Consider the following 26,992-nt stretch of genomic DNA (forward strand, 5'->3'; position numbering starts at 1 on the left):
ACCAGATAATTTCGATATTAGCTTTTAACGAAAATAATATAATTTAGAGATCCTATGATTAATTGCTTTACCGAACCTTCTCTGATCTTGAAGTGATTCCTTAACAGACTTCTAGTATCTTGCATAAACCCTCTTGGTGTTAAAAACCGGTTATCCATAATTTCCAAGTAAAACTAACATTTCCTTATGCACATCAATAGTTTTAGCAGATCAATAATTCTTTTCAGATTTATTAATCCACTTCCAGAGACAATTCTTGTCATTTTCCACCATAAGGGTAATTTCGTAATTTTATCTAATCAAAATATTCTCATAATTTATCATCTAAGTACCTTTAATAAGATAAATTATAATCTACAATCCATGGTTGATTCTTTTATCACTTAATTTCAGAACTTGTAATTTAATTCCAACTGTCCTCCAATTTCTTATAATAGTCATCTGAGCCATATTCAGTTATCTATTTTCTATCGTATTCGTATCTAGTGTAGATCTTCATTTATTACACATATAAGACCAAACATTTCCATTCATGCATTTACCAATACCAACATGTTCTATAAAGCATAAAGAGGTAGTAAAGTATTACCTCGATTTCTGTGCAATACTGATCGACCATAAAAATTCCATTCGAACACCTTTGATCTTCAATTCAACTTCCAATATTTCCTCGGATCCATATAAACAGAAATTATATCAGAAACGAAGCTTAATTACGATAAACGGATCGAATCGGGTGATAAATCAGTGAAAGACGACTTACCGGGTTTGAATTTGGTAAAACGGACTTCGGATTAGGATTCAGGACGTCGAAAGCATAAAATATGACTTTTCAGAAATTTAGAATTTTCGGTCAAAATCAAAGTCAACGGGTTTGACCGGCAATTTCGAGGCCTTCGGGTTCGAATTTCGAAAAACGGACAGCGAAATCGGATTTGGAACGTCGGAAAATGTCAGGATAGGTATACTCGGTCGAAGTCAAAGGTCGTTTAATGCCCGGTCAAAGCCGGTCAAAGTTTTGGTCAACAGTGGTCAACGACGGTCAACGGCCAACGAGTCAACGGGTCGAGTCAACGGGTCGGGTCGGGTTGTGACCGGTCAAACCGGTCAACTATGCACCAAAACCGGTCAAACCGGTCATTTTTTTCTTTCCCACGGGCAGTGGCGGCGCGTGAACAGTGCTAAAATCCCGGAAAAATTTCTAAAAATTATTTTGAGCGATTTCGAGATACTTACAAAGCTCGGTTCACAATTTTGAACGGCGGAGAGCTCGATTTCAACAAATCGGAAACTTTGACCGCTTCACCTCCTCACGCGCCACCGTCGACGGAGACTAAGGATGACACCATCGAACTCGGAACGATGCAACGAACACGATGGTGCGGGAGGTGTCGTAAACGGATGACCCGATCGTCGTGAATCGATGAAAAATCAACTAAAACCGAGTTATTACCGACGATATTTCCGACTGAAATTCACGACGAACGGCGATGATTCACGACGAAAGGTTTGAGGGGTTTTGTTCCTCGATTGACAACGAACACGATGGTGGTTTCGGCTCGTCGTTTGGAGGTCGGACGGCGAGTAGATCGGAGTTGAAAGGAGGGTAGTTGGATAAGGAAAAACTGGAAAATATGCATCTGCGCACGGGGAAAAAGATTTATAATTCAACATATATAAACAATGGGTAAACCAAGAGTTTAGCCACTGAACTTCCTGCACTTCATAAAACGGTATGCCAACTTTGAAATCTTACAATTTAATCCCCAATGTTTCTTTCAAAATATCAATTAAATCAGTCACTTTATAATTTTTTAATTTTAACCCCTAAAATGGGGTGTTACATTTAATATCTAAACTATCAATTTTAATATATTTTAATACTTCAATTAAAAAAATCATACCTAATATTTAATTTTTATTTCATTTTAACACCTATTATTAAAAACTTAACTTTTTATTTCATTTTAACACCCATTATTAAACACTAACACGTTTAGTATCTAAATTATCATTTTTAATACCTAAACTTTTAATTTTTTAAAATTTAACATTAAATTTTAAACAGAAGTACTAAAATAAAACAAAAAATTTAGTTTAAATATAATTTTGATAAAATTAAAAATTTAAATACTAAAACACACCGAAGACTAATAATTTGTATAGAAATGTATAAAACTGATTTGTTTTACTAATTCGATATGATAAACATAAGTTCACGTATGCCTCAAGTATGCATATAGTGTACAAATACAGTATACATATATCGTACGAATACACAAATTGCCAGAACTATCAAAATAAATATATCGAAACAGAAGAATGTACGATGGGAAGTCGAACCTGTAAAGGAGAAAGCTCGGCTCAACCTGGCTTTACGACGCTTGGATGGAGATGATGATGAAACGAGGAGCCTCAAGATGAAGATCCAAGAGATGATATAACAGTAGTCGATGATCATACAAAGAATGACGACGACGATATCGATACATAAATACATACGTATAGTACGATTTCCGTATAAATTTGTTGCGGAAAAAATGGGGTGAGGTTTCCTATGCAATGGATGCAAAAAAAATGGTGTTTCGAGTGCTCCCGACTTAATGAAAAACTTGGGGAGATGCATAATATTCACTCTCGTTAAACACGGGTCTTAAATCTTCCTTGCACATGAAATCCAAGGGGAAAGAAACAAGATGTCCACGTACCGACTTCAACTTATCCATCGGACCCGTTTGTTTGATATCTCCGTTGTGGAAGGATTCCAATTTCTTAGGGGCTATTCCTAAATCGATTGTAGTGTGACCAAGTCTTTCCTTCCAAAAGGTGACGTCTTGTCGGAGCGCAAGCCTGCAGATTAGAGCCCATCGAGTCAAGTGTCGGTAATATAACAACCAAAGAGAAAAGGAGGATAGACAGATGTAGTCGTACCGGGTATGTACGAGATCACTTGGGACACAAGAAAAGACGTCCTGGTAGATTGTTGTATTCATCTGTTTCATAATATGAATGTATCAGGTCATTGTGCAATTGCAAGTGCTTAACTATGTTGCTTTGACTCCTCATTTTTTGTTTTGAAATCATGTTCGGCACTCCTGTCCGACACATATATGAGGAATGTGACCTCCAACAAATCCGACCATACCCATATGGGATACATCCTCTACTCCGACACTCGCATCCGAGTCCAATTAACATAGGTTCTTAGATCAAGGTATCATCAGATTCCTTTTAATCCGAGCATTCCAGAATATAAAAAAATATGAAAGTACTGAAGAAACATACAAATCCAGTTCTTACCTTCGCAGTAGCAACCCATACGTCTTTATAACTTGAATCACTAATGGGATCGATTATTTGATTCATCTGAGGTGAAAAGGAAGAACAAATATATCAGCTGAAAATGAATGTAAATTAGGAAAAAGAATTGATGGGGGCTATCAAACCTCTCCTTTACGAAGACCGAGATGTTCAGACCATAATGAGAGGCGCAGACTCAACGTGAATTTTCCAGCCTTCCATGGATTTCCTCCCATGCGTGAATCAACAAATTCTTTGTCTTCGATAATCACGCCAATCTGAATGTTCACCGACATCAAATTTCTTGGGGATTAACACAGTATCTGTTATGTCTTTGCCAAAGAGAAAAAAGATGGTGCAAGTATTCCGTCCATAAATCAACTTATCCGGAAATGCAGTGGTACCTCTGAATCTCTCGACCCGAGTAAACTTCTGTCATTGATATTAGCAGATCCAATTAAGGCTGCAGAGTCATCAATTAACATGATTTTACTATGCACATATACCTGGAAAAATAGTAGGCACAAATATATCATCAAACATGCACATGCTACAGGTTAAACTTTCATTGTTAAGTATTACGACATGATATAATGCCACGGAAAAGAGAACTGCATAGAGGCGGCAAAATGATAAGCGAGATAACATATTACTATTAGTGCAAGAACATACTGGACTTGTAGCCACGGGACCATGACCAGCAAGTTGACCATACGATCTAAGGCCGTAGAAAGATATGTAATCGTGAGTTTTAGGACCAAGAACTTCATAAAGCTTATGCAGTATTGAATTCTGGCCTCTGCAAATGGTTCGGTACTGCCAATGCATTATGGCTCTCACAGATGCAGCACCAGCGTCATCAAGCCCACCCTGTCAAAACTTAAAAATCAGTTCAAACATAACTATTATCTGAACACCAAAATTAAAATACATGAATAATAAAAAAAAGTGGCCAAAATGTACAACCTGGAAACCAGGAAGGAGTGGTATGACGATAATAACCCTGAAACACTTCTTATCATTGTAAGCCCGCTTAATACGCCGGTATAATGCTTCCAAGACACGATTCCGAATAATTTCATCCCCAGAGAGGCCTGATATAAAAAATTGGTTCTGCAAAGAATGAAGCAACAGGAGTGTAAGCCATATGTAATTACATGATTTGTAGAGAACCGAAAATAAAATATTGAGAAAATCAGAACTTACCTCTATGTAAACAAAGTGTTCCGCTTTCTCAATGAGGGAACAATAAGCACAGTGAATGCTCTCTTCTATTTGGCTGGTTCCAGCAGACCACTGACTGACACTTCTTATAATCTGAATATTAGAGATCATCACAAGTTCACACCACTTAATAAGTTGAAAAATCTCTCTTTATATGAAAAAGAAGTTAAACTGAACAATAGAAGTAACAGATCATGCTCCATCATAATTGCAGCCCAAACTAACTGCAGACTGCAGCGGATAAATGATAGACTTCCTTTCATTAGTGAAAGTTAAAGCTTATTTGGCAGAGAAGAGCCTCATAGCTGCAAAAAGCACAGTACTGATGGCTTGAACCAAAATCATGACCAGAGACACTACTTCCTTTACATGAATTTTTTTATTTACTAATGCAATAAGACTGAAAAATTGGGACATAAAAGTAACAAAATATAAATGAATATTCGAAGCCAGATGCAAAACTGGCAAAAGTCTTGATGAGAATACAACCTACCTGACAACGACATGAAGTTCGGGGACCGACCTGTTCGGCTTCATTTACAAAACCGACTTGATCACCTCGTTCCTGTGTTTCCCACCACTCTGGGTCTGCAGCTTTGCTTCCAGGCAGCCTTTTTGCATCCGAAGATCTTTCCACAAGATCCAAGGAATCAAGGTCATCAACAAAGCCTTTCATGGGCGTGTCTGCAACTGCTGGTTCTATTTTGGACTTCCGAAATGCAAAAGAAACACTTTTACTGCCAGTGGAGTCCAACGCTTTTGATTTCGGATACCCACTGCAACTATCCAACTCAGCCTCTTGAGGCAAAAGTAGAGGAATATCTTCAACAGCTGATCCAGAACAAAATGAATCCCGTCTTTGGATGCCGTTAGTGTTTTCCAAATCGTTCTTGCTCTCAATTTCAATCTCTTTGCTTCTTCCCATATAATGTGGAATCACCATATGATGCTGAGGCATGAGTAGTGGAATTGCTTCCTCATATAGAGCTTTATTCCTCTGGTAAAGAAAACACCAGAACTTCGTGAAATAGCGAACTTATAGAATTGTTCCAGTTCACTCTATATTAATTCTAAATAAATATGACCTTGGCATAGTTCCAGCGCTGAACAAAATGGCGTGCTACATCACGACAAGGTGGTCCCCAGAGTGCACAATGGACATCATGCCAAGGCATTCGAGGATATTTTCCTCGATCCAGCTCATCTTTCATTATATCTTCCCATGAATTAGGTTCAGATTCCCTGTAAAAATGAATTTGGTTCCATTTGTTACACTGCAACAGCTTCAAATCAATTCATTATTACTTCAAACCATGAATATTACACTTTTTTCAAGAAAATGATCAGAAAGGAAGAAGGGGGAGCAATAGGCAGCCATGAACTCTTGAAGGTTTTGAACTCCTGATCTCTTTACATAAAATTGAACCAATAGAATTCAGAAAAATGTTGGAGAACATCTATTGATGCGCAATCCCAAAGTTATGAGAGATGAGGTATGAAAATCAGCCAAAAAAATCAAACAGTTACTTGGAATGATGTCTTCCTGGTAATAGCACACTAAAGAAGAATAGTGCATATAAATTAGGTATAAAACAACTGATGACAACTGAAACATCCCAATTTCATGAAAGGCTGATATGAATGCAATTCAAGTTCGAGGAGAGTCTTGGCTTGCTAATAGCTTACCGTGGGTTATAGTAGTCTTTTCCAGGCCATACTAAGGGAGGATTATCAGCCACCTTGTGTTCAAACGTGTCATAGCGACCAAAGCATAAATCAAGTCCACCAATAAAACAAATGTGGTAATCAACAATTACAAGTTTTTCATGGTGGGACCTACAGGTAAAAGAAATATATATCAAAGTGAAATATCCAATGTAACGAAAAATGCCAGTACACACTCAATTCTCCAAATAATGCATACCATAGATAAACACCAGCAGAGAAATGATCTGGATAACGCAATACCCTCACATTCTCATGAATGCTTTGAAGCTTTCTCTTGCTATAGACACTGTTGATCTTCAAAGCAAGGGCAAGTTCTTTGTAGAGAAGGATGTATATCTGCAGACATAGATATGTTCAACATTTTCACCTCAGGATTGAGCAATGATCTAAATAGTAGGACTGTAGATTTCGTTTTTGCAAAAAATAAAATAAAAGAGATTGTATACGTATGCAATAGTTAAATCAGGTTTAGAATTTAATGCGCTCAAAATCAAAGCAAAAGTCTTCGAAGTATCAAACAGAAACTCAACATCCATTTTATTTACAAAAAAAGAAATAATAATTTATGGACTTTATAGTACAATAAATCTTCTAATAAATAAGCCAAAGATTACAACACCTGGACCCCTTGCTTAGCTTTGGCTTCCAGTAAAGCATCAAGCCTGGAGGATGCCTGCTCGTGAAAAGGTCGGCGTAGATATAATTCTGGGCAAAGCCACCAGCCACAAATAAATATCTGCATTAATTTTTGAAGCATACAACAGGCTTTATGCTAAAGAGAAGAAAAAACAGTTGGGACACAACCAATTTCAACATGCAAGAGTAGAAAGCACAAACCTCTGATTTAGCATCCTCAATTGATGAAGCTATAGCATCAAAAGCAGCCATACCATCAATAAACCATTGCGCCTGACTACCATCTTCTGTCAAACCTCTTGGTGGAGCAAAAGATCCAAAGCGATGAGGATGACACCAGCCCTCAGGGGGCTTAAGCCCAGCATCATTAATTGCAGCAATCCAATCTTTAACTTTAGCACTACTTTTCGTTCTTAACCTTATACTCCGGACCCCACATGTAACCTTTTGAAGTTCCCAATCATCTGTTAGAAAGTGAATATCTCTAGATGTATTCATCGGATATACAACTTAACCCATCATCATAGAGATAAGTAGTTCATTTAATGTGTAGGAATAAAACCTAAATGTATCGAGAAATTCCCACATATTTATCTAGGCCCTAAATGTTTAATGAAAATGTGACGCTAGTAAAGTCTATAAATCTGGTTATAGAAATAAGTATAAATATCTTTTCCAATGACAGGAGTATCACTAAAATTTTTTAATTGGAAGAACTATTTTCTACTCTTTTTTTGTTTGTTTGTTGGGGATATGATATTCTTAATCCAAATCACAATGAGAGAATAAAGTAAAGAGAGGTCATTGAATGTGAACCACAACAATGACTTGAATTTTATCATGACAATGTTAAAATAATATGCCCATCTGCAGGAAAGTTTTTTTTTCCAAAAGGACAGAAAGCAGTATTCTACTGACCTTAAAAGAATGGCGTAATGGATTATGTTCCTTTACTTCTTCCGCTAACGATACCCGGCCCTCACCATTGCCATCTGAGGCTGGTAATACATCAAAAACAATAATATCTAAAGGTTTGGTATCAAAAGGATCTACCAGCAAGGCCAAGAATCCAGGTTTCAGTACAGCCCACACCTGTAAACAATCATTACAAATGAGGAAAGAATAACATGTCTCGTAGAAATACGCTAAAATGTGAAAATACCCAAAATGATGGCAAAGGAGTGTTATTTTGATGGTTCAACCAGAGAGTTGTCTATATGGCAAGACTAAGGCACAAAAAATCTGAACATTTTTGCAAGGTAAGAGACAACAGCTCCAAAGCTCTCAAGCATAAGAATCAAGTCAATCAACATATGATCTTCAGCATCCTCTTCCCAAAATCCAATAATCTTATTCAGTTTGACACGTCACACATCTCGCCCATTAAACAACAGTGGGAGATTCCTATGCATACTCTATATCACTAAGCACAGCTTACCTAGTGACACCACTTGCTGAAGCACAAAAGATGCGCACGGTCACACCAGTTTCTCTCCAACCCAAAAATATTTACAGAGAAAAGATGTGCCTAGTGGTTGCATCACCAAATGCACGTGTAGCACATGCTCTGAAACAAGTGCAACTTATATTGAATACAAACCAAAGTTTTAGAAAGTAGATCACATTACCTTCTGCCAGTTGTCATTACAGAAATTGAACCACTGACATCCACAGCATCTATCAGAATCGTCATTCTGGGCAATTTTTGGTAGATGCTTCACCAATACATACGCTTCCTTCAGCTTAGGGCCATACTCTGGTGAAAACGACAATTTTGAGACCTCCAAAAACTTGCAAACCTACAAGAAACTTGAGAAGATACTAATTCAACAATCAATCAAATAGGGTTAAAACTCAAAACATAAAACACTTATTAGTTAGCAACCACATTCCAAGTTCCAAGTTCTAAGAGCAAATCTACAGCAGTTGAACTAAGAACTCTGACTAGTGACTACAACTACATTATCCTACTAGTTTATTGGCTGACAGAGTGACAGGTCACTGAACCAGCATATAGAATATAGGAGGGGGTTTCATCTACATCATGAATCATGATTGTTCCATGAAAAAAGAAAAGCAAAATTGAATTTGGTCATTTATTACCAACATAGAATATTGGAGGGAGAAATTGAACACGTATCAGTAGTACCTAAAATAATCTGAAATTACATGGTTTATTCTCTAGGCATACTAAAGTGCCTTAGTCTCATGAAAAATGGTCTTAAAACCTGTAAAGATGAATATAATTGAACCAAAAATAATTGCCACAAATACATCATTATATCATATCTCCATGTTTAGGAATGCATACCTCTCGAGAGTTGACAATATCCAAATTTCCAAGAAAGTGGTTCAAATATTCTTGCATTGCAACCTTTGCTCTGTCCGACATTGACACCTGCCTTCCCAAGGCTGGTCTAATAACCGGAAAGGCAGCACTCGATGGAACATCTCTGCATAGAAAAAAAAACACTCATAAGCAAGAGGAGTTCAATTTTGTCTTCTTTTTTTTAAAAAAAAAATCAGTGACAGCAACAATCACCTTTTTTTAGCACTTTCATCATGATGTAAAGGAACAGCATCATCATCCGGTTCATCATCATCGTGAACAACTGGCGAATGGTCTCCTATTCCTAGATTTTGAAGCCATTCTTTAACCTTTAATGTAATAATATTCAGTGTTAAGGCCACATTCGGAAGCTCTTAAACCCTCCGAAACCAACAGTTACTAATTAAGAACATTTAAAAAATTGAAGCAAAATACAGCTAAAAGTAGTCGTTTCATATACACACCTGTTCCTGCTTCTCGTGAATTTCTTCAATAAACAACCGTTTCTTCAAAGCAAAGTGTAAGTAGAAAACGTCTGAAGCTTTCTTCAATAACTGCCACTTAAACTGAACAAAGTAAAAAAGAAGAAGAAATTAGTAAATATATACATAAAAAATGAAGCAAAAAAGGAACCAGATCAGGAGCACTTGCTTGTTTGTATTGGAATTCGATAGTGTAAGATAAGAGCATGGGACTGATATCGCCGGCGTCAGGTCTGGAGACAGAGACGATGGTGGCTTTAGGTAACTCGTCGAAAATCCAAGTTGACTCAAGGGCGGCACCTGGAGCTAACGAGAAGTACGAAGACGTCATCGACGGAAGATGCTCCGATTGCAGCGGGTAGTACCGGAAATCACCGCCAGACGTCAATTGCTCTGATGTCATACTGTTTGAACCTTTATTATCGAACGATCAAACTGAATTCGGATAATTTTTGGATCGGATAAATTAAAAGATCAGAAGTTGAGAAAGGGGAAATATGATAAAATTTGGGATCTAGAAGCTTTGAGAGGTGGAGAAAGGACACCGAGAGTTGGAATTGATGATAAAACAAATGTAAACATGCATACCCAAACTATGATTCAGATTTTAAATTAGTCCCTAAAGTATTAATATCATTTCAAACACATCCTTTTTTTAGTTTAACAAATTATTTAAGCATTAAATATCAATTTAGATGTGTCCTGAAGCATATTTAAAAATATACATATTTGTATTTACCAAGTAACTTCTGTGATAAAGGAATTATTGGTATTTCTTGAGGATTTGGGTTCGAGTAAGTGTGAGCGTTTAATATCAAAAAATTAAGTGTTATCTTTAAACATATATTACCTTGTAATTATCTCAATTTAATAAATTGGATATGATGTGTTGAAAAAAATAATTATGTTAAATTCTAACGATAATAAGTTTTTGCATGATATATCTAAATTCGAGATGATAATAGGTTGGAGTTTTGACCAACCTAACTCGAAAAGCATACTCATCCACTCGAATTTAATTCAATTTGATTTGAATTTAGGGAAATCACATCTGACCAGAAATTCAACTCAAAAATTAAGATAGAAATCAACATTCGATCCGACACAAATATAAAAAATAATTTTATTTGAAAAATTAGAGACCTAACTAACAAAATTTATAGATAGAGGAGTATTATAATAATTATCCCTAAATATATAAGAAATTATATTATTATCCTAAAGTTGTTCGAAACGAAGATTTTTAACCTAAATTTGAACATGATCTGATTTGATATCACAATTTATAAAATCTCACTTGACCTAGATCCATTTTTTAAAAATTTATTGATCCTATCAATTCGAATCGGGTCTAAAACCGTCGCAATCAAATAAAATTATCACCCCTAATTCAAACTATTCAAATTATCAGAAGAGTAATTTAAATTTTTTTAAAGTTTAATGACTAATATAGAAATTGGGTATAGTTTAAGGGTGTTGGTAAAATTAACTATTAGAAAAAGAACAAGAGGGTGAAAGAAACAAAGATGGGGGGAGAGGAAACGTGGATGACTTGTTGGATGGATTTACATGGTCGAACTTTCAAGATACGTTTACGAAACGTAATAAAGTATTTCTTTTAATTCAAGTATATGAGTTGTCGGTTCACATATTAATTGGACTCTTCACCATTTTTTTTGTTGCTTTTTTTTATACAAAAAGGGATAATATAAGGTAAATTATGTATTTAGTATCTAAATTATGAATTTTAATCCATTTTAATATCTAAAGTTTTAGTTTTTTAAAATTCTCTCTAATATTACATTTTTATGGGTAAATTACATAATTCATCCGTTCAATTATTTTCTCACTCCTATTTAGTACTAAAATTTAAATTTCTTAATTAACTAATAAACTTTCAAATTGCTCATATTTAAGCACTCTAATTTATTTTATTAATAATATTTGTGACATGACATTTTTTATTATTATTTTAATAAATATATAAATAAAAAATTAATTTAGAAGTTAGAGTGATTAAATTAAGAATAATTTGAAAGCTAAGTAATTAAATTAAAAAAAATAAGTTTTAATGATCAAAATAGGAGTGAAAAGATAGTTGAGTGATGAATGGTGTAATTTACTCATAAAAAGGTATCATGTGCAAATCACCCGTTAAGTTTTAGTGATCAAAATAAGAGTGAGAAAATAATTGAGTGATGAATGGTGTAATTTACCCATAAAAATGTATCATGTGCAAATCACCCGTTAAGTTTTTAACGACGAGGTATTAAAATGAAATAAAAACTAAACGTCGAGTATGATTTAAAAAAATTAAAAGTTTAAATATTAAAATTGACAAAGACTGATAATTTAAATTCTAAACGTGTAATTTACTACCAGAATATTTACATGTGAATGGAGATAGACAGAAAAATGTCGAGGTTTGATCAAAAATTAAAAAATCAGTTCGACTGTGGATGCAATACATGTAGTAAAACAATATAAAAAAATACAAGAACTTAAGACGGAAAATGTTTGTAAAAAGCTACCTTAACATAGAAAATTTTTCCATTCTCGACAATCTGATGATCACCCGAGTCAAAAGCTTTGAACTTAATTTAAATTAAAAATTAACCAAAATTTTACATTAGTTAACACACCATGCAAGCCTAAAATTTAGGCTTAAAGCTATCGGAACTGATTCAGAGGTCCAAAATCAAAATCAAAATCATAATTTCAATTTAATTTATGTGTAAGTAGATAAAAATTGAGTGAAATGAGAATATGAACCTAGCCTTTCAACACGCAAGTAATGTGACTTTATCAAGCTCTTGAAATTGAAAAGATATTACCCATTATGAATGAAGAGTCGTTGGCGAATGGTGACGCCGTATGACGACGGGTCGACGGTGCAAGCAGTGACCGGCGAGATTAGGAGCAGAGACCGGCGAGATTAGGAGCAGCGACCGGCGAGATTAGGAGCAGTGACCGGCGAGATTAGGAGCAGCGACAGACCTAAGAGAGAGTGACTGAGGGGAGGGAAGAGTATGGTTTGGGATATCTAATTTGGGAGTTAGGGAAATAATGGGATTTTTAAAAGGGTAAACTATAAGAGTGACCATTTTATAATGGTCAAAATTATTTTAACCACTGATATTTTAATTTGATCAAATATATCATCTAACAATTTAAATGCTTTGATCAAGTCACTCGTTGTTAGTAGTTTACGGAATATGTGATGTGGCAGTTAAAAATATTTTAGTATGACTACACAATTGGTACATGTTACTTATATATTTCTTCAATTTGGTCCTCATTTTAATAAATTAAAAATAATTACACGTGACGTCATTCGATTGGATGACAAATCATATTTTATATTAACAAAAAAATTACTATCCGTATTATATTAATAAGTATATGAATATAATATTTTATACTATATATTCATATTATATTATTAAATATTAACAAAAAAGAATATAAATATGTTTTATATATTTATATTTTTTATTAATGTAAAAAATATTCTTAATTTTTTATTTATTAATTATATTATTCGTATGAAAATTTTATATATTATTTAGTCATCCAATCGAATGATGACAAGTGTTATTATTTTAATTTATTAAAATGAAGACCAAATTAAAAGAATATATAAGTAACATGTACTAATTGTGTAATTATACCAAAATGCTTTTAACTGTCACATCACCTGTTTCGTTAACTGTTAACGGCGCGTGGCTTGATTGAAACATTTAGATAATTGGATGGTCTGTTTGATCAAATTGAAACATCAATGATCAAAATGATTTTTGACTATAGTTGAGTGATCATCCGTGTAGTTTACCTTTTTTAGAAATAAAAAAAAAACAAAAAAATTAGGTAATCGAGGAGTTTGATTCTCGGTTAAAATTTTTTTTGTGACTCGAGTCAAATTAAAAATTCATAAAAAATAATGGATTGAGTACACGATCTACAAATTCAATTATATTTATTATAAACATCGAATAATTTTTAACTAAATCGACCGGTCAACGAGTCAGATAATTTGGGTTGAATATTTTTAAACACCTTTGTTAAGTAATATTATTATTTTTGTTAAAAATGATAAAAAATGATATTTAAAAAATGATAAATAATAAAACATATTTTTTTATTTTAAAAATAACTATCAAATTTCTCACCAAAATTTTTTTGGAGGTATGTTTTAGCTTCAAACATATAGGGACGAGAAGAGAGTATTATTTTTAAAATTGTCATAATAGATATATCATCGATCACTAAATGTGAAAAAAAAATATCACCTTTATAGCATATTTTGTGACATTTTATGCAACGCCATGTAGAAAATTCGTCATAAATTGAGAATTTTGTTATAGTGGTTGTTACACCAAAGTTATGCAAGGAAGGTGGTAGCTCGTTACCAGATCCTCTGTTTTACCGAAGTGTTGTTAGTGTGATTTTCTATTTGAATCACACTCGACTTGACGTTGCCTTTAGTGTCAATAAAGTTGCTTAATATATGTAGGGATATAAATGAGACGAGACAAATATCGAGCTACTCGAGATCGATTCAGTCAAAACTCGATAAACACTCGACTCGGATGGACTCGAGCCAAAATGAATTACTTGATACTCGACTCGAAAAGCTCGTGAGCAACTCGAAAATATAATATATTAAGATTTTATTTTTTTAAATAATAATAATATTAACATTTATGTGTTGATTTTTTTTTTTTAAAAAATGCATTATAAAATTTTCATGTATTTAAGGTTTAGGTCCGAGTTCGAGTTCGAGGCTTTAATCGAGTAAAGTTTAAGATTTTTTTTTCTTTTCGAGCCTTTTCAAGCTTTTACGAGTTTCAGTTCATGATTTCGAGTTCAAGTCGAGCTTTGAAATTTTAGGCTCGTGAGTTTTTGAGTCAAGTCGAGCTCAACAATACTCGAACTCAACCCGGCTCGTTTACAACCCTAAATATATGCACGATCCTCGTGAACAACATTGGATTGATGTGCAACATATCTTGAGATATTAAGATGACACTCTTGATTTTGGTTTGGTTTTTTTGCAAGAATAGCACTGGTTTAGCATTGGAAGCCTTTGTTGATGCTGATTGGACGAGTAATGTTGATGCTGATTGGACGAGTAATGTTGATGATCGACGTTCAATTTTCAGGATTTTGTGTGTTTCTTGGTGGTAACCTAGTCTCGTGGGGCTCTAAACGTCAACGCTCGGTATCTCGTTCGATTATTGAGATCGAATATCGAAGAGTTGCTGATGTTGTTGCTAATATTACTTGGATTCATGCTTTTACGAGTTTCAGTTCATGATTTCGAGTTCAAGTCGAGTTTTGAAATTTTAGGCTCGTGAGTTTTTGAGTCAAGTCGAGCTCAACAATACTCGAACTCAACCCGGCTCGTTTACAACCCTAAATATATGCACGATCCTCGTGAACAACATTGGATTGATGTGCAACATATCTTGAGATATTAAGATGACACTCTTGATTTTGGTTTGGTTTTTTGCAAGAATAGCCCTGGTTTAGCATTGGAAGCCTTTGTTGATGCTGATTGGACGAGTAATGTTGATGATCGACGTTCAATTTTCAGGATTTTGTGTGTTTCTTGGTGGTAACCTAGTCTCGTGGGGCTCTAAACGTCAACGCTCGGTATCTCGTTCGATTATTGAGATCGAATATCGAAGAGTTGCTGATGTTGCTGCTAATATTACTTGGATTCATGCTTTGTTGGACGAGATGGGTATGGCCTGCATCTCCACACCGGTTGTTTATAGCGATAACATGAGTGCGGTAGCGACCGAAAGTTAATCCTATTCTTCATTCAAAATCAAAACATGTTGAGCTAGATCTTCATTTTGTTCGAAAAAAAGATTACAACTGATGCAATTTACGTTCCTGCTCAACACCAAAAGACGGATGGCCTCACTAAACCTCTTCCTCGTGCTTGCTTCACTTCATTTCGTAGCAAACTGAAAGTTTCAACAAGAGAATTAGAACCTATGGAAAGCATGAAAATGTTGATCATAAATGACGAGTGACCTGGCACAAAGGGTGAGCTGGCAAGCTTCTAGAATTTGTATGACAAATTGTTCATAGAAGAATCTAGAGGGTAATGTAATCCTAAATACGTGTTGATGATTGAATGGAAGTAAGGCTTTTTCTATCGTTTTACTGTACGAGTGGAGAAAAAATCAACAAAGATAAATAATTTATAATATAGAGGAAGATAATTATCTCATAATATTTGACTTTAATTTACGTTTTTATTTCAGAAAAAAAAAATTGACAATACTCATAGAATGGCAATACTATTGTTTCTCATCTTTCTTCTACCTCTCATCTTCTTCCTCTCGAAACATACCAACAATGGCAATCTTCCCCCGGGCCCTCCTGCCCTTCCCTTTATCGGTCACTTACACTTGCAGATGTTTAATAGCTCACCTAATCATATTTTCCTCTGGAAACTCTCTCGAAAATACGGTCCTCTGATGTACCTGCGACTCGGGCGTAAGCCGGCCGTCGTAGTTTCTTCGGCGAAAATGGCTAAGCAAGTCTTGAAAACCCATGACCTAAACTTCTGCAGCAGGCCCAATCAACTCGGCACCGGCAAACTCTCTTACAACGCCTTGGACGTGGCGTTTTCACCGTATAACGACTACTGGAGGGAGGTCAGGAAGCTTTGTGCTGTACATCTGTTTAGCAGAGTTCATCAGTACCTTCCCATTCGAGAAGACGAAGTTGCTCGGCTGATGGAAAACATACGTCGGTCGTCGGCCGATGCTACGCCCGTCAACCTGAGCGAGGCGATGATGCGCCTCTCGATGACGATCGTCTGTCGAGAGGGGTTCGGGAAGAGGTGTTGTGACGAAGGAGGAGGAGGAGGAGTTGAAAGGAGCAGGTTCCGTGGGTTGCTTAACGAGGGCCAAGCGTTGTTGGCGAGCTTCGGGTTTGCTGATTATTTCCCGTTGATGGGTTGGGTCGATCGGCTCACCGGATACCTCGGTCGACTCGAGAAAACTTTCGAGGAACTCGATGTTTTTTATCAGGAACTCATCGATGAACATCTCGATCCGAATAGAGTAAAGCCACAGCACCGAGACATACTCGATGTGTTGCTGCAAATACGAGACGATGGCGACTTCCCATTCGATCTGACCACCGATCATATTAAAGCTATTCTTATGGTGACCTAATCTCCACTCAAAATCTTCATCGTTTTTCTTCATGCTTTATGCCCATGCCCATAATTATATATACATACAGCATCAAATTCAAGTATTTAACTCTATAATCATAGAATATATTTTAATCTTTATGATTATGATTTTTTTTAGATATAACATTTATGCAATCTTCACAATTTTTTAAATCTCCATTACATAAATAAAAATTAAGTTAAATTACATATTTAATATTTAAACTATTAATTTTGGTCTGTTTTAATATTTAAATTTTTTATTTTTTAAAAAATATGTTAAATTTAATTTTTATTTTATTTTATTTTATTATCTCATTTAAATTTTTAAAAAATAAGTTTGAATATTAAAATGAATCAAAACGAATAATTTAATTACTAAAAAGTTTAATTTACCCTAAAATTTATAATAAAAAAAATAAAGAGTATTTTAGTATATATTTAGGTTTTGAATACATTATAAAACATATATATATTTATATCCTTCATATTATATTATAATGTCTTGACGTGTATTATTTAATGTTGAGATGTTAATATCACTTAATTATGAGTAAAGTATACAAATGATCTTTCGATTATAAAATATTATTTTTTTATTTTTTTATTATTAAAAATTATAAAATAATTATTTAATTATAAAATGTTATTTTATTAAGTCTTTCAAATATTAAAAGTTATAAAATAATCATCTAAATATTCATTATGTTTTAAAATTGTTATTTTTTTATAAAAAAAATTAATGATTTTTTAAGTTAGACGTTAGTATGATGATTGTGATATGATAGTCGTTTAAGATTCTAAGTAAGATTTAATCATATCATAGTTAGTAGGTTAATGTTCAATTTAAAATATTATTAATTTTTAATATAAAATGATAAGTTTAGAAGAAAATAAATAATCAAATGATTATTTTATAATTTTTAATAATCAAAAGATTTAATAAAATAATATTCTATAATCGGAGGATCATTTTATAAATTTTAATAGTTAATGAATTTAACAAATCAATAGAGGAATCATTTGTGTACTTTATCCTTTTGTGTACTCTAAAGACCTCATGTTTTGCTTCTTATTCCTCTGTACGTAGAATGTGTTCATCGCCGGAACGGACACAAAGGCGGCCCTGGTGATATGGGTCATGACTTTCCTGATGAAAAACCCAAACTGCATGAAGAAAACCCAATCAGAACTGAGGGATTCGGTCGGGAAAAAGGGCTTCGTAGACGAAGACGACATCCAAAGCTTAGTTTACCTAAAAGCAGTGATAAAAGAAACGTTCAGATTGCAGCCGGTTACCCCGTTGCTGCTGCCACGAGAAACGCTCCGAAAGTGCACCGTAGGCGGCGGCTACGAAGTGCCCGCAAAAACCTTAGTCTTCGTGAACGTGTGGGCGATCGGAAGAGACCCAGAAGCTTGGGAGAACCCAGAAGAGTTTTGCCCCGAGAGATTCATCGGCAGCACCGTCGATTACCGGGGACTGCACTTCGAGCTCTTACCGTTCGGTGCGGGTAGAAGAGTTTGTCCTGGAGTGGAGATGGGAATGGCAGCCGTGGAGCTTGCGCTTGCTAATCTTCTTTACGGATTTGATTGGGAAATGCCGACGGGAATGAACGAGGAGGACTTGGATTTTGATGTACTACCGGGGCTCACTACGCATAAGAAGAATGATCTTATCCTTCTGGCTAGGAACGGTTGATGCTTAATCGATGATGTCTTGAATTTTGTTACTGTCCCCCACTTCCCCTTATTTTGTGTAACCTATAATTGAAATCTCATATTTGTTTTTAAGGATAAATTATGTATTTAATATTTAAATTATTAATTTTTGTCTATTTTAATATCTAAACTTTTAAGTTTTTTAAAATCAAGCGTAATATTTATTTTTTATTTTATTTTAATATTTTGTCATTAAAAACTTAACATATTTAGAACTTAAACTATCAATTTTTGTCTGTTTTAGTACTTAAATTTTTATTTTTTTCAAAATTTAACATTAAATTTTTAATGATGTATTAAAAGGAAACGTAAATTAAAATCTTTAGGATATGGTACTAAAATGAAACAAAAACTAAAATTTATGTATGTCTTTAAAAAAATTAAAAATTTAAGTACTAAAATAGACTAACACTAATAGTTTAATTACTAAAAACATAATTTACCCTGTTTGTTTTAAAGAAACCAAAAAATATGTTAAAGTATAAAAAATGTCTATGATGTTTTGTTAGATCTCTTAATTATAGCAAATTAAAAAAATAATTTAACGATAATAAGATGTTTTTGTTGAGTATTGATTATTAAAAGTTGTAACATAATTACGTTATTATTTATATATTTTAAACTCGTCATTTTTTGTTAAAAATTTGGTGACTATTTGAATTAGACATTAATTTACTCATTGAAATACAATAAAATCTGATTCTAGAACTGTTTGAGCTATATTTTATGGATCAAATCTCTGTTTATATTATGTTACCGAGTCAATATTTGAAAGAAATGACGATGAACAGGTTAATATCTAACTCAAACATCTGTTAATATTTTTAACGAAAAAATCGTGTTTAAAATATACGAATAATCATGTGATCATTTTGTAACTTTTAATAATTAGATGACTTAAAAATACTCAGATAATTATTTTATAACTTTTAATAGATAAAGACTTAACAAAATAATGTCTTATAATTCGAGGTCATTGTATAATTATATTAAAATAATGAAAATTAATCTAAAATCTCGCAACCAAAAAATTAAAGCATGAAAAAGTAATTCCAACATAAAATATAAAATTAAATTAAATCTATAATATAATTTCATCCAATAATCTTCAAATTTATACCAGTCACTTATTTTTATATACGAATTTAATAAAAAAAAAAGGGGAATATATATATATATATATATATATATATATATATGAACAACAATTCATCCAAACAACATTACAACAACACACATAATTGAAAATCAAACAATATTATTACTTTTAGTATTGTAAAAAAGGATTTAAAATAAATAAATCTACCGCCTACAGCGTGTAATCCTACTGCAGCCGCGTGAGTAGGGATTTGCCTGAGCTCCAGGCCGGCAGTTGTAGTACGATGCGCCTCGTCGCGAGCAAGGCACGGTGTTTCTCCTCAGCGCACCGTAGCTGATGTACCGAGTCGTCGCTAAAATGCGTCTGCTGATCTCGGATACCATGGCGAACTCTTCGCCAAACTCCGACGAGTCGTCCCCACCTTGCATCAGACACTCGGCGATGGATCCGCGGCACTCGGATTTTATCGGGAGAAAGTTTCCGCCGGCGAAATCGAGTGTCGGAGATGAGGCTGAAACCGCCACGTGGACGGCCAAGATCGCGCAAACCGCGAGGGAAATCGAGAATGTAGAGCGTCGCATGTTTCTGGGTTGTGGATATGAAGAAAGCAGGCAGGTTTTAGGTTTATAAGTGATTGCTAATAAACAAAGCCACTGGGTTTTGATATATTTTCGATTATGCCACTTGACTTTAACGTGACCGAGCCGGCTTTAATTTAAGTGTTTTCAATTACTTTATGGACATCCACTAACCATCTTTTGACTTTTTACTTATTACATTTAAAAATATATATGAATTAGTTTAAGTTTTAATTTATTTTAATATTTAAGATTTCAGTTTTTTAAAAATCATACATAACGTTTATATTTTGTTTTATTTTAATATTTTGTTGTTTTGTTAAAAATTTAACAGACGATTTATCAATTGCATAGTCTATATTCGTCGTCTGTCGTATCCATTGGTCAATGAAGCCCAACTTGCTAACCTACAACTTTTCAACCTTTGAACGTGACTTCGACTTCCGTTTCACCGTAAAATGTCTCATCTCCCTAAATCAACGATGGGTTCTTCGACTTATTTATCCTTCAATCTCCGTCATCAATCGTCCAATGAGTCTGAAACTGAATTATGTTGGTCAACTCGTCATTCTCTTATGATCCACTGTTCGCATTGATCGTTCGTCCACCGTAGCTATTCCCTATCAGCCTGTCCATTAAATTTTCAACGATTCGATGCTAAAATGAAACACAAACTAAAGTTTAGACAATATTTTGAAAAAAATAAAGTTTAGATATTAAAATAGATTAAAATTAATAGTTTAGATACTAAATACGTAATTTACCTTTATTCTTTTACAATCACCCTTACCCGATATATTGCACGTTAATTTGATTAAAATATTATAAATATTTATTATTTAATTATGAGTTTCATCCCTTACTCGAAGTGACCTCCGTGATAAAGAAATTGTTGATATTTCTTGAGGACTTGAGTTCGAGCATCATATATGGCAGGAATGTAAACATTCAGTATTGAAAGGTTGATACTATCAAAAGTTTAGGTACTGAAACGGATTAAAATTAATAGTTTAGATACTAAATGCATAGTTTACCGGAAACTCTATAACAACGAAGGAAAACGGATCCAAAACCCGAAAGGATCTTTTAGCGACAAAAAACCCATCCATTTCCTTCTTCAATGATCTGTAGGCAGTTGGCTGTCAATCTTCGTCCCCTTTAGCAGATTTTTTGTTCTCTCTGGTTTCCCAGGTCTTTTTAGTTAGTATTTGTCTATTTATTTACACTATTTAGTGCATCTACAGATCTCTTTCTCTCCTGATTATCTCTCGATTTCTCATGAATTTTTTTTCCATTTCAATTTGATGAATTTTTCTTTTAGTTGAGCTTAGATTGGATCGATTGGCTTCAATTCTAGAAAGGGTTTCAGAAAAAAATGTTAATTTTCCTGTGTGGTAGCTAAGAAAATGTTGGTATTGTTTCAAGTAGCAGAACTGTGGCGCTTAAAGTCCAGATTTTTAAGTTGTTTTATGGATGAACCTTTTTTAACTTGTGGGTTTTTGTTAAATGAGCTAAAGGTCACGAAATGTCGGTGTTTTGAGCTAGAATGTGAGCTGATTATGTATGCTGTTTGAATCTTTTGATGTTTCAGGTTAGGGTTCTGATAATTAGGGAGGTGGCGTGGCTCGATGGCGATGAACGAGAGGAAGACGATCAACCTCGAACAAGGATGGGAATTTATGCAAAAAGGAGTCACAAAGCTAAAGAACATTCTCGAAGGCTTGCCGGAGCCCCAGTTTAGCTCAGAGGATTATATGATGCTTTACACGTATCCTATTTGTAGTTGTTTTGTTGTATTGGTTTATTTTTCCTTCATGGGAATTATTGGGAACATAACTGTTTTCGTGTGTTGCGACTGTTTTGTTGGTGCCCTTGACCCCTGTTGTGTAGAACAATTTACAATATGTGTACCCAAAAGCCTCCTCACGACTATTCCCAACAGTTGTATGAAAAATATCGAGAATCTTTCGAAGAATACATCAGATCATCAGTAACTAATGCTTGCTATTATTATTTTGCTTAATAAGTTGATTAGATTATGTTTGGACTTAGTGATAATGTACCTTATGGTTATATTTGTTGACTGTTGTTTCACTTGGTATCATTAACTTAGTGATAATGTGCTTTGTTATCCCGACTTAGGCATGTGTGTTGGATATGGGTATGTTTCCGAAATGGGTATGCATAATTTTTTTCAAGTATTTTCATATATTTTGAGGATCATACTCTCATATATGTACTTTAGGGAAAATGGAGAGTCTGGTTTGCATATTGGTTACATTAAACATAAGCTAGCCTATATATATATATATTGCATCGGAGGAATCAAATGCCTCATTATCTCATTTGTTTAGAAGCGATAATCTCTTATGCATTTCGTAGTACTTTAGAAAGTGCCTCACTACTCCTCCTGACTGCAAACCCCCCTTAAAGCCAGACCAATTGGTTACCTTCATTTCAATGATCTAAAAAGAGTATATACTTGCTTTTCGTATTTGCATTAGTTGTAGTTTTTAGATTTAGAGAAGCTGTTGATGGAAGTGAAATCATTGTAGCTATGCATGTCATGTTGAAAGTTATAATAGATTTTCATTTATATATACTGTTGTTCCTGTTGAGCATCATTTTGATTGTGCTATCTCTTCTAATTTTTATTCTTTATTGATTCGATTCATGAAATATTTCCTTTGTAGGTACTCCCATCTTTACGTGAAAAGCATGATGAGTTTATGTTGAGAGAGCTGGTGAAAAGGTGGACTAACCATAAAGTTATGGTTAGGTGGCTTTCACGGTTCTTCCATTACCTTGATCGCTACTTTATTGCTCGGAGGTCACTGCCTCCCCTTAATGAAGTTGGACTCACATGTTTCCAAGAACTGGTATCTGCAGATTGAATGTATTTGCTATGATATCTCTATACTTCCTTTTATGTTACTGGCACCTTATATGCGCATTTTCTCTGGTTTCAGGTCTACCAAGAGTTAAATGCCAAAGTGAGGGATGCGGTAATTTCTCTGGTAATTCCAGTTCTCTTTCACATACATTGTGCACCTTTCTTTTTCGGCCAAATAATAGTAATAAACTTCCTAATTTTGAATCAGATTGATCAAGAACGTGAGGGTGAGCAGATCGATCGGGCTTTGTTGAAGAATGTTTTAGATATATTCGTTGAAATTGGAATGGGGCAAATGGATTTCTATGAGAATGACTTTGTGGCCACTATGCTCAAAGATACAGCTGCCTATTATTCACGGAAAGCTGCAAATTGGATTGTAGATGATTCTTGTCCAGATTATATGTTAAAAGTATGCATTATATATATGAATATTTTTTCTTTTAATTTGTCCACTTAGGTAGTGTCTAATGATTTCATCTTGCCTTCTCTTTTTAGGCCGAGGAGTGTTTAAAACGAGAGAAAGATAGGGTCTCCAATTACTTGCATTCTAGTAGTGAGCCAAAACTACTTGAGGTTGGTATTTGATCTTGCTATATAAATCCACCCTTTCATCTTGGAAATAATCATGCACTTCGAAGGTTGTTCCAAATATTTTTCTGAAATGTTGTTTCTTATTGCGTTCTTTATCTTTTATAGAAAGTTCAACATGAATTGCTCTCTGTCTGGGCAAACCGACTGCTTGATAAAGAGCACTCTGGATGCCATGCATTGCTCAGGGATGACAAGGTACTTGCTGCATTCATAAGTTATTTGTTTTGTTGCTCGATATATTGGCTGGTCAACCATTGCTCATCTCTCTTTAACTTTTAGGTGGAGGATTTGTCAAGAATGTTTAGACTCTTTTCGAAAATTCCTCGTGGGTTAGATCCCGTGTCAAGCATCTTCAAACAGGTCAACTATTTCATAGCTTGCCCACTGTTTAATTTATTACTATTCTTTATTGATGACTTAAGTTGACGGTCATCTCAGATATATCATACCTTGAATTACTTTCACTCGGGTTTTTCGTTTATCGTTCCATAATCTTTTACATATTATTTCCATTCTTTTTCCTTTTTAATATTATGGTCTCGTTTCCTGCTTCAGCATGTTACTGCTGAAGGCACATCATTGGTCAAACAGGCCGAGGATGCTACAAGCACCAAAAAGGTTCGTATCTTTCTTGCATCATCTTTTAAAGTTCCATTTTTTTAAAAAAGAGTAGATTTTATATTTGATATCATTTAAGTTTATATCTACTCATACCAAAATGTTTTCTACCTTAAATAGTCAGATAAAAGGGATGTGGTTGGACTGCAAGAGCAGGTAAAATATTCACTTGTTCTTCACGACTCCACTTTACTGTTTCGAAGTTTGGAAATTGATTTTGATTGTGGCTTTCAGGTTTTTGTGAGGAAAGTGATTGAGCTGCATGACAAATACCTAGCATATGTGAATGATTGTTTTCAAAATCATACGCTCTTTCATAAGGTCTGCAATAGATAGCGTTTTGAAGATTAAGTTTCAAGGTAGGTCATATGTTTTGTTTTATGTTCTCAGTACTGTCTATTTTCCGTAGGCTCTCAAAGAGGCTTTTGAAGTTTTTTGCAACAAGGGTGTTGCCGGAAGCTCAAGTTCAGAGCTACTTGCCACCTTTTGTGATAATATTCTCAAGAAAGGGGGAAGTGAGAAGTTGAGCGACGAAGCAATCGAAGAAACACTTGAAAAGGTTTTTTGCGCCCATTCCTGTGCTCAATCTACATTTTAGGACCTGTTACACCTTACACTACATAATCTTGTTGCGAACTTTTCAGGTAGTGAAGCTACTTGCTTATATTAGTGACAAGGACTTGTTTGCGGAATTCTACAGGTACATGTGGTTTAATCGAATATAGAATTCATTTGGCTTGAGATTATTCAGCTAATTTTGTTTTTGTGAATTATTATTGGTAGGAAAAAGCTTGCTCGGAGGCTTCTTTTTGACAAGAGTGCTAATGATGACCACGAGAGAAGTATATTGACAAAGCTGAAACATCAGTGTGGTGGCCAGTTCACCTCCAAGATGGAGGGAATGGTCGGTTTCCATTATTAAGATTTGTGCATTGAAAGCCGCCTTCTATTCTCATTTCCAGATTTTCTTAACGCTTCAAATAGATAATTTTTGAAATGCTTCTCTGTTCTTTAGGTGACAGACTTGACATTGGCTAGGGAAAACCAGACAAATTTTGAGGAGTACTTGAACAATAATCCAAATGCAAATCCGGGGATCGATTTGACCGTAACTGTTTTGACTACTGGCTTCTGGCCAAGTTACAAGTCTTTTGATCTCAACCTTCCTGCTGAGATGGTATGCAGTATGCACAAAAATATCGCAAACATTTCATTTTTCGTTTTGCTACTTGCAAGTTTACCGAAAGTCACTAACTTTGAGTTTCTTTCTTCTCTCTTCCATCTTTCCCCCCAAAACCTCTTTAGATTAAGTGTGTTGAAGTTTTCAGGGACTTCTATCAGATAAAAACCAAACACAGGAAACTTACTTGGATATATTCATTGGGTACTTGTAACCTTATTGGGAAGTTTGAACCAAAAACGATGGAGTTGATTGTCACGACGTATCAGGTAATATGACCGAAAAGGTTATTTAGTCTTATTTTTTATTTTTTTCCCTCTTTATTCTAGAATAGCCAAATGGAGTTGAAGAATCATTTTTACTGATACCAAGTCTTCATGGTCTTTAGGCGTCGGCCTTACTGCTGTTCAATACCTCTGATAGACTGAGCTATTTGGAGATCATGACACAGTTGAACTTAACCAATGACGACATTGTCAGACTTCTGCATTCGTTGTCATGTGCTAAGTATAAAATTCTGAACAAAGAACCAAGCACAAAAACCATCTCTCCCACTGATCATTTCGAGTTCAACTCCAAGTTTACTGACAAAATGAGGAGGATCAAGGTACTTTTTAACAAATAAACCTACCAACATTCCGATTTACTCTCCTTTTGAATAAATAATATTTTCTACTGCATTTCGTTGCTTATCAATCAGATCCCTCTTCCCCCTGTGGATGAGAAGAAAAAAGTAATTGAAGATGTTGACAAAGATAGACGGTATGCCATTGATGCCTCGATTGTGCGCATCATGAAGAGTCGGAAAGTTCTAGGTCACCAGCAGTTGGTTATGGAGTGTGTCGAGCAGCTAGGCCGCATGTTCAAGGTTTGTATCAACTCTTTTCCTATTGTACACCATGTGCACAGGTGTCTGCTGTTACTTTCGTGCTTTCCGTGGTTATGCTGATAAAAAACTTTCGACAATTGCAGCCCGATTTCAAGGCGATCAAGAAGCGAATCGAGGACCTAATTACTCGAGACTATCTCGAGAGAGACAAAGATAACCCCAATATGTTCAGGTACTTGGCGTGATGCGGGAAATAGTAATTATCCTGATGAAGCGGTGACCATTTTGGTGCTGCAAATAGCTCGAAACTGCTAGACGAGGCTGGTTTGCAGTGAATGTGGCATGTAAGCATAATAAGATGCTACCTGATGAGCAGCAGGACCTGAGATGCTTGTACAGTAAGAGCCAGGTTTGGTCAAGTTGTAAAATTCTGAAACCAACCGGGGAAAATTTGTTATCGATCCCAAAATACGGTCTGGCGCAGCAGCAGCAGCGGACCACCTAGTATCCGGTTTCATGTTACTGCAAAAAGCACATTTCATGACTTCAGTTTGATGCTGGTTTGTTTTGTTCCCACCAAAA

General features: G+C 34.8%; 4 protein-coding genes across 5 annotated transcripts; 2 read left to right on the plus strand and 2 right to left on the minus strand.

Moving 5' to 3' along the window:
* Positions 1-2,553: 2,553 nt before the first annotated feature.
* Positions 2,554-10,215, minus strand: LOC120159148 (phospholipase D zeta 1-like). 2 transcript variants are annotated; one of them, XM_039169799.1, is made up of 20 exons: positions 9,869-10,212; positions 9,682-9,783; positions 9,431-9,546; positions 9,200-9,341; positions 8,517-8,687; positions 7,807-7,980; positions 7,090-7,332; positions 6,872-6,988; positions 6,449-6,588; positions 6,211-6,360; positions 5,610-5,766; positions 5,018-5,521; positions 4,507-4,617; positions 4,267-4,413; positions 3,973-4,170; positions 3,705-3,806; positions 3,447-3,578; positions 3,301-3,366; positions 2,932-2,993; positions 2,554-2,850 (listed from the first exon to the last, which is right to left on the minus strand). In XM_039169799.1, the coding sequence occupies exons 1-20, from the start codon at positions 10,100-10,102 to the stop codon at positions 2,601-2,603; spliced, it is 3,318 nt and encodes a 1,105-aa protein (XP_039025730.1). In that variant the 5' UTR covers positions 10,103-10,212; the 3' UTR covers positions 2,554-2,600. The 2 variants fall into 2 exon arrangements, with proteins under 2 accessions (XP_039025730.1, XP_039025729.1); XM_039169798.1 differs by having other exon boundaries at positions 2,554-2,993; positions 9,869-10,215.
* A 5,744-nt stretch (positions 10,216-15,959) lies between these two features.
* On the plus strand, positions 15,960-18,673 carry LOC120159107 (cytochrome P450 83B1-like). The gene is made up of 2 exons (XM_039169773.1): positions 15,960-16,889; positions 17,991-18,673. Exons 1-2 carry the CDS (start codon positions 16,005-16,007, stop codon positions 18,597-18,599), a joined length of 1,494 nt encoding a protein of 497 aa, XP_039025704.1. The 5' UTR covers positions 15,960-16,004; the 3' UTR covers positions 18,600-18,673.
* A 1,190-nt stretch (positions 18,674-19,863) lies between these two features.
* LOC120159060 (protein RALF-like 33) lies at positions 19,864-20,328 on the minus strand. The gene has a single exon (XM_039169733.1). The coding sequence runs from the start codon at positions 20,297-20,299 to the stop codon at positions 19,922-19,924; it is 378 nt and encodes a 125-aa protein (XP_039025664.1). The 5' UTR covers positions 20,300-20,328; the 3' UTR covers positions 19,864-19,921.
* Positions 20,329-21,341: 1,013 nt separating this feature from the next.
* Positions 21,342-26,984, plus strand: LOC120159122 (cullin-1-like). Its single transcript, XM_039169784.1, has 20 exons — positions 21,342-21,487; positions 21,888-22,064; positions 22,187-22,286; positions 22,990-23,175; positions 23,266-23,313; positions 23,398-23,601; positions 23,688-23,765; positions 23,889-23,978; positions 24,063-24,143; positions 24,339-24,401; positions 24,522-24,557; positions 24,636-24,722; positions 24,811-24,960; positions 25,046-25,101; positions 25,185-25,305; positions 25,417-25,578; positions 25,707-25,850; positions 25,970-26,188; positions 26,282-26,449; positions 26,554-26,984. Exons 2-20 carry the CDS (start codon positions 21,925-21,927, stop codon positions 26,653-26,655), a joined length of 2,235 nt encoding a protein of 744 aa, XP_039025715.1. The 5' UTR covers positions 21,342-21,487; positions 21,888-21,924; the 3' UTR covers positions 26,656-26,984.
* The last annotated feature ends 8 nt before the right edge of the window (positions 26,985-26,992 follow it).

Source organism: Hibiscus syriacus, unplaced genomic scaffold (genome assembly GCF_006381635.1).
Source record: "Hibiscus syriacus cultivar Baekdansim isolate YM2019G1 unplaced genomic scaffold, ASM638163v2 tig00111342_pilon, whole genome shotgun sequence".
In the NCBI taxonomy this organism is placed as follows: domain Eukaryota; kingdom Viridiplantae; phylum Streptophyta; class Magnoliopsida; order Malvales; family Malvaceae; genus Hibiscus; species Hibiscus syriacus.

Excerpts from the sequence above, each read along its gene's own strand:
- LOC120159060 (XM_039169733.1), bottom strand. The coding sequence starts at position 20,299 with ATGCGACGCTCTACATTCTCGATTTCCCTCGCGGTTTGCGCGATCTTG.
- LOC120159148 (XM_039169798.1), bottom strand. The coding sequence starts at position 10,102 with ATGACATCAGAGCAATTGACGTCTGGCGGTGATTTCCGGTACTACCCG. Across the intron at positions 4,618-5,017 it reads GAACTTCATGTCGTTGTCAG|ATTATAAGAAGTGTCAGTCA; the intron begins GTAGGTTGTATT and ends TCTAATATTCAG. Across the intron at positions 3,579-3,704 it reads TCGGGTCGAGAGATTCAGAG|ATTGGCGTGATTATCGAAGA; the intron begins GTACCACTGCAT and ends GTGAACATTCAG.
- LOC120159107 (XM_039169773.1), top strand. The coding sequence starts at position 16,005 with ATGGCAATACTATTGTTTCTCATCTTTCTTCTACCTCTCATCTTCTTC. Across the intron at positions 16,890-17,990 it reads ATATTAAAGCTATTCTTATG|AATGTGTTCATCGCCGGAAC; the intron begins GTGACCTAATCT and ends CTCTGTACGTAG.
- LOC120159122 (XM_039169784.1), top strand. The coding sequence starts at position 21,925 with ATGGCGATGAACGAGAGGAAGACGATCAACCTCGAACAAGGATGGGAA. Across the intron at positions 22,287-22,989 it reads AAGAATACATCAGATCATCA|GTACTCCCATCTTTACGTGA; the intron begins GTAACTAATGCT and ends TTTCCTTTGTAG. Across the intron at positions 25,579-25,706 it reads TCAACCTTCCTGCTGAGATG|ATTAAGTGTGTTGAAGTTTT; the intron begins GTATGCAGTATG and ends AAACCTCTTTAG.